The sequence below is a fragment of the Clytia hemisphaerica genome, unplaced genomic scaffold (assembly GCF_902728285.1).
Source record: "Clytia hemisphaerica strain Z4C2 unplaced genomic scaffold, Clytia hemisphaerica genome assembly, whole genome shotgun sequence".
NCBI lineage: Eukaryota > Metazoa > Cnidaria > Hydrozoa > Leptothecata > Clytiidae > Clytia > Clytia hemisphaerica.
The window spans coordinates 33,134-40,389 of record NW_027104370.1 but is presented as its reverse complement, the minus strand read 5'-3'; the positions used below and the strand labels follow the sequence as shown (position 1 = coordinate 40,389).

Genomic DNA, 7,256 nt, shown 5'->3' with positions numbered 1-7,256 from the left:
TTTTATACGCCTTTATTAACCGAAATTAGTGCTTTAAACGTCGAATTAAAAGATCTATTTTCGAGCTAATATGTGAAGGAAACCATTTCATTTGGACAATTTGGGGAAAAGTGACGAATTTGAAATTTTAATAGGGGAAAAGTGACGAAAATACCTCTAGGTGAATAAATTTTTCCCCGACGAAATTTTTTCCCGACAAATTAAAACCCCGACATTTTTTCCCCGATAAGGTTGATACTCAGACCTGACACTCACGGCTCACAGCGTTAACGAATTCTGATCACGAGGTTGGTTTCTATCTAAACGTTTTCTAAAACAATTTCACAGTATTTTGCCAAGAAATTAGATTCCAGTTTTAAAGAAAAAAAATAGTTTCGAAAAGTCTTGAAAAAATATATTTTAGGAAAAAATGAAGTGTATACCAAACACTTGGTACTTACAAACTAGACTTTCGATAAACTGAAAAAAGTCGGAACAATATTAAATCTGTTGAACAAAGAGGTACTTTAGGCGTACAAACTTTCGCAAACACGACATTTACTTTTGCCAATTTAACGGAAAAATATTTTTCACGAGCATAAACTTTCGCGAATCAAGACGTAAAATTGGGAACTTTCACATGAAACAAGCTAGATGCTGAATGATACTTATATGATACCTGAATGATGCTACCTGATGATGAAAGTTAGATAGCAATAAGGAGAAAAACGGAAACAATCCGTTAGAAAATATAATGTTTAGAGAAAAGCCATAACGCGTTAAATCTCATCATTGATTGTTGATGGGGAGAGGGATGGGGAGAGGGAAGGGGAGAGGAAAGGGGAGAAGGGAAAAAAGATGTAGAAAGTTCCGGTTGCAGAATTCAGTTTTATTGACAATCGAATCATGCTTGATGGTGGGAAAAAACAAAGAAATGTTGGGAAAAAGTCCAATGAAAATCTGCAAAAACGGCGATTTCTGGAATTTTCGGCCGAAACAATTTTTTGCTCAAAAAATCAAACTCGGTCATGTTTTGAGCATTGCGAATACGCATCTTTCTGCAAAAATCAGAAAAAACTAAAAATGAAAATTCGAGAAAATGTCAAAAAACCGGTTTTTCCGGCATAAAATGTTTTTCGAAAATCAAGCTCCGTCACATTTTAGGTATTGTCATATTGCATCAGTGTGCAAAATTTCATAAAAAAATATAAAGTACAACTCGAGAAATTCAAGAAATACTGTCTTTCCGGCGAAAATAGGTTGTTCCGGCGACTTTTAAAATAGTTCCGGCTTCAAAAATCAATTTTATTGAAAATTGAAACATGCTTAATGGTGGGCATTGCTATTAATAATGTTTTTGAATGAAAAAACAACCAATTAAAAGGGAAAAGTCCAATGAAAATCTAGAAAAACGGCGATTTCCGGCATATTTCAGGCATTTTCCACCGGAAAAAATTTTTTTCTCAAAAATCGGACTCAGCCATGTTTTGGGCATTGTTAATACGCATCTTTGAGCAAAAAATCAGAAAAAAATAATGATAAAATCTCGAGATATGCCAAACAACCAGTTTTTCCGGCATATTTCCGGTATTTTCGGCCGGAAATGAATTTTTTTCGAAAATCGGGCTCCGTCACATTTTGGGCATTACTATTTTGCATATTTGTGCCAAAAATCAGAAAAAACTAATCAGCCAATCTCGAGAAAAGTTGGTAACAGACGGACGGACGGACGAACGGACGGACAAAGGTTAATTTATAGGACCTCCAGATAGGTCCAAAAATGGCTTAAAAGAGGGCAAATACATCTTGGATTGGCTTGAAACATTTGTTCTTTGACATTTAGTCTTTTAGCAGGCTAAAAAGTGCCATAAAAATTACATTTTATTCAAAGTTTGCAAGTTTTACAGATTTCCTATTTTGTCAAGAAGTTTTCGCGAGCATAAACTTTCGCGAATGGCCCTTTCTTTAGAATTCTTAAAGACAATTACTTTCGCGAAAAGGGCAAAAATTCGGGAAAATCGCAAAAGTTTCTGCTCGCGAAAGTTTATACGCCTAAATTATATTTCTCAAATACCACGTCACCTTTTTGCTTTAATGAACACGCTTTTATAGGACTTACTGGAGCAATGGTTAGATCTTTGTTAGATATAAAATATATGCATGTTTGAATTTACTGACCTCTCATTTTCCTGTTCTAAAAGACTTCTGGGATGAATTTTCACACAAAAAAATGGCTTAAGTAGAGGGAAACTGAGTCATTCCTGAGATCCGTGCACGCTCGGCGCATCTCCCCTGCCCCTGTGAGAGGCAAAGGTGACTACCAAGCGCACTCGTCCAGCCGCTCCTTCGCTTCCAATCCCGACAGACCCGTTTCCAAGGGGACAAATACTTCTTGAATTGGATTGAATCTTTTGACTTTGACAGACCAAAAAGTGCCGCATAAATCTTACATTTTATTTTCATTTAAAGGTTTTAATATTAGAGGATTTTCCTATTTTGTAAAGAGATTTTAAGCGAGCATGAAATTTGCAAAGACAGAAGAACCCCCGTACGTGCAGCGGTTTAAAATAAGTTATATTACGAAGTGGTTAAATAATTTTGCTCTAAACGTCGAAATAGGCCAAAACTTTCCTACCCAAGCCACCACACGTACGTTTGCTAGGTTTGACCATTTCGATGCCTTGCTTGTTAAAACAACTTTGCTAGACGATACTTAAATGTTCAAACATCCCTAAATTCAATATTTTCTTCAAGAGGCACATTGCATGTTACTCACCACTTTAGTCTAGTGACGTCAATCACATTTTGAGAGCGCTGTGAAGCATTTTTCTCACGACATCTACTTCAAGGTTTGGAGCCTAGAGGTATTTATGTTCCAAAGCTATTAAATCAACAAGTCGTTTAAACAACGGATAGATGGTTAGTTTTGTTTACTGTAAAATGCATTTTTTCTTCAAGTGAAGTTCCAATTATGAGAGCATCTGCAGCGGCGCTAAGGATTTGGTTTTAATTCCCACACTGCTTTCTTAATGAGAAAAAGTTACACGCTTTATTCTATAAATAAAGAACAACTTCATAAGACTACGAGGATTAAAATTGGCCAAAACTTAAGAACAAATTAAGAAAAATACCAAGCCATAGGTTTCCCCATAAAAATGAGTAAAAATTTAACGATGTTTCAAACTCGTCTTTAACGAAAATGATTTACACCATTGGAAAGAGGACGAGGACTTGTTGTAGTATACTTTTTTTGCTCAGAATTTCATGCTCTATTGGTTAGTATCAATCATTTTTGTTTAATTCGACATTGAAAAATCGTCCACACCATAGGGTTGGTGTAATTTAAGATGCACGATCTAACGATTTACGATTCACGATGCGCGATCCATGCATAAAGTATGCTGATTATTCCTAATAATTATCATAAACTTAAATTATATTGCATAATTCTAAAACAATGGCATAATCCTTTCTCGCTTTTGTTTACCACGGTAAATTCAAGTAAATTTATGCAACAAAAAAGAAATAAGTAAGCAATGAAAGTACGAATAATTACGACCGTAAAATTATGAAAAAACTTACATAATGTTGATAATGAAAACTACCTTGTGAACATAATCTTACAATAGACAGAGAGTGAAAGTCAACAATGCACAAGAAATATTTTTGCTCTCAGTGTTAAAAATCATAATCGAATATAGGAATTTCTTTCTTAAAGCAAATATGTCGAATAAAATTTGCGGACCGTAATGTACGAAGCAAAAAACAGGTGCTCTATTATGAGAAAGAATTTTCTTTCGGTAAACAATTCCCCTATATTGTACAGAAGGTGAATACACGTGGCTTTCACTTATTTCTTTTAATCTATGACTGAATTGAAATTGAAAAGAGAAAGGGATCATGGTATAATCAGGAAAACGCACTGAAAGCTTCTTTAAATATGATTTGTATAATTTTACATAAATGATGTTTTTAAAAATAATTGAGTTTCAGCGAATGAATGTTTGTAAATTGCCTAAATATTTTATCATGATTAGCATAATTATGCATGAATTAACATATTTTATGCACGGATCGCGAATCGTGCATCGTAAATCGTTAGATCGTGCATCTTAAATTACACCAACCCCACACCATATTGAAGATGTTTTAAATATGTTAATTATATAAATAAACGTGTAGCCCCCAAATAGGGTCTAGCGCATGATTTATCATAAAACTGATTTTACATAAAACTGTAAACTAAATATCGTGAAGGATAGCGTTTTCTGGAGAGGATAGTTAGTTCATGAAATTTTTCTGAATTTTTGACAGAAAGGAAAAGACGGTGCCGTCGTGGCTTTCAACAAAAGTCAAATCAACTAAATAAAGCTGGAAAGTTTCAACACATGAAGAAAAATATTTAAAAATATTTGCTTTTTTAAATAGGGCTGCACGAACTTATCATAAACTGGAATCAGTCTTATTTTTTAATAAGAATATTGCACAATATTAAAATCTATACAATAAGAAGTTAAGAAAATTCGAAAACACACCGGGGAAATAATTTAACACTTGTATTTGAAGAGTACTAAGTCTAGTTTTTAGGAAAACTACAATAGAGTAGCCAAGAATGGGCCTAAAACTCACGTGAACTTTTCCACCAGCAAGTTAAAATGTTTTCTTATAGAAACTTAGATACCAGATGAAATTTTAAAAGTTTACACAAATTTTCAAAATATTTTTGAATCGATAAATTTTGAAATTATAACAAATGTGAATCTGTTTTCATAATCTATGGTCATGTTTAAAACAGCCCTATTCACCTTTTTATCGCCTTTGGTGGAAAAAGTTGTGGTTTTTATTTTGCAAATCTAAGAAAAACTGTTTTTGTGTTTATGTTGACCCAATGTGGAAGATTTGGAAACTTTGATAACGAAAGACGCATAAATAATCAACCGTAGGTCATTTTTGAGTTATTGATGAGATTTTGTGAAAGTCATTTGAGTTTAAAGTTTAACCTTCGGAGTAGTATCAACAGAACCTAAAGGGTGTTACTGACGAAAGTATCATACTAAAAACAAAAAAACTTGCTTGCTTCCAAGAACTGACTTTGTACACCTTGGTAATTAGAAAAATGTGCAGCACGAATGACGAGCGAATCATCGTCAACGTCAGCGGGTCCATCTTTGAAACATGGCGTTCAACATTGGACAGATTTCCTGAAACTTTGCTAGGTAACAAACATTACTGCAATCGATATTATTCTATCAAATCAAAAGAATATTTTTTCGATCGAAACCAAAAAGCTTTTGAAGCCATCCTCTATTTCTACCAATCACATGGTGACTTGAGAATACCACCTGACGTTCAAATGGATTTCTTTATACGTGATTGTAAATTCTTTGGCATTCCTAAGGAATCAATCGATGCAATGAAATTCAAAGCTGGTATGACTAACACGATTGATGAACATACCAAAACGAAGAAAAAACATGTCGATATGTTTTGTTCTGATTTCCAAAGAAAAGCATGGGATCTTTTAGAAAATCCAGAATCATCCGAACTAGCCCGTACACTCGCAATCATATCCATCATATTGATTTTAATGTCTGTTATCTTAGCTTGTACAGAGACAGTACCTTCTATTAAGGGATTGAATCTACCGTTCTGGCAAAATCCAATGGCAGTGATTGAGTTTTCTTTGAATACATGTTTCCTGGTGGAAGTTGTTGCTCGGTTTGTATTTTGTCCGAACAAATTTCGCTTTCTACAAAGTTTTTTAAACATCATTGATATCATTGGCGTGATTCCATATTTCATTGTTTTTGTTATCAGTAAAGATAAAATGACGTCATTATCTTTCCTCCGGATTTTGCGTTTCTTCCGTGTTTTACGGCTGTTCCGGTTATCCAAGCATTCCGCACGTATCAAAACAGTCGGAATTATCTTGAAAGATAGTATAAAGGACTTATACGTATTTGCGGTCTGTCTCTTCATAATGACTGTCTTTAGTGGAACGATACTTTACTTTGCAGAGAAGAGCGACGAAAATACGAAATTTACGAGTATTCCAGAGAGCATGTGGTGGGCTCTTCAAACAGTTGTTACCGTAGGATATGGCGATATCACGCCTATGACATTATTCGGTAAATTTTACTCAGCTTTCTTCATGGTTTTTGGGGCGTTGACGATAGCATTACCAGTGCTTTCGATTGTGATGAAGTTCACCATAATGTACTCCGTTCAACCTGGGCAGTAAACCACCAACAAACAAACAAACAAAATTTGCACTCAAACAGAAAACCAGTCCCTGATTCTGATAGCACTCAAGACAAGAAAGTTTAGTACCTACGTCCAACCGTTGAAATCAAAAAGTGGTACTAGTGGCTACGGGCACGAGATTGAAATTTGGTTGGTTTTAGCTAATAAAGATATACACCCCTGCACTGTCTTCTGATAATACGTCATTTTCACAAGTTTTGGTTAAAGTGAAGGAAAACGGAAAGGTTGCATAATGTCATGCAGTCATTGCAATATGGCAATATCATGAATATTTTTAAAGCACTAACACTTAAAAACATACTCTATCTCCGATCTTTTGACTGCGCTTAGCGTTTGTGAGGTAATATGGTTAAATGTTCTTGTAAAACTTACCGATAGGAGATCAATGATCCAAACGATTTAATCGATGACAGTTTCCTATACGGTAGTATAATACTAAAACACATTTAATTCCTAGAAAAGAACCTGAGTTATAGGGGGTTAATGTGGTGCATATTGGTTTTCTAGTGGAACTAGAATCTCTAACCTTTCGGTTCCCAGGCAAGAAAAAGTTAAGTCAATTATTTCCCAGAACACGCGCACTGACAATGACTTTTTGTTTATCTGAAATTTCGGATGCTTTTGCGTCTAGCTAACGGAAAGCCGTGGTGGGCTTTCAGTCCTGATTACCCATGATCCATTACGACCGTCAAATGGCGAGTAATGCCCATTAAACGAGTAATGTCAAAAAGGGAGAGTGGTTAACAACCCAGTTGCGCGATTTCAAGTCAATTTAAACACTTCTTCTAGTAGAGCGCACCAAATCTTTTTTTCGTTAATTTGATTTTAAAAGGTTCGGCTGATTTTTAAAATTTTCACGAAGTAAAGTTAGGCTTCTCCCCCCCCCCTCAACGAAAAAGTTTCTTATAAAGGAAGTTTATCATTCTGTGAATCAGACCCTAGGCTAAAGTGTATAAAACGCCGATATATTTGTACTTGTACTAGGGTAAAAACACTGAGTTAAAGGATTTGGA

The 7,256-nt window shown here is 34.9% G+C and overlaps 1 protein-coding gene across 1 annotated transcript; it reads left to right on the top strand.

Moving 5' to 3' along the window:
• Nucleotides 1-5,095: 5,095 nt before the first annotated feature.
• On the top strand, nucleotides 5,096-6,366 carry LOC136818469 (potassium voltage-gated channel subfamily A member 1-like). Its single transcript, XM_067074802.1, has one exon. The coding sequence runs from the start codon at nucleotides 5,096-5,098 to the stop codon at nucleotides 6,218-6,220; it is 1,125 nt and encodes a 374-aa protein (XP_066930903.1). The 3' UTR covers nucleotides 6,221-6,366.
• Nucleotides 6,367-7,256: the final 890 nt, after the last annotated feature.

Excerpts from the sequence above, each read along its gene's own strand:
- LOC136818469 (XM_067074802.1), top strand. The coding sequence starts at position 5,096 with ATGTGCAGCACGAATGACGAGCGAATCATCGTCAACGTCAGCGGGTCC.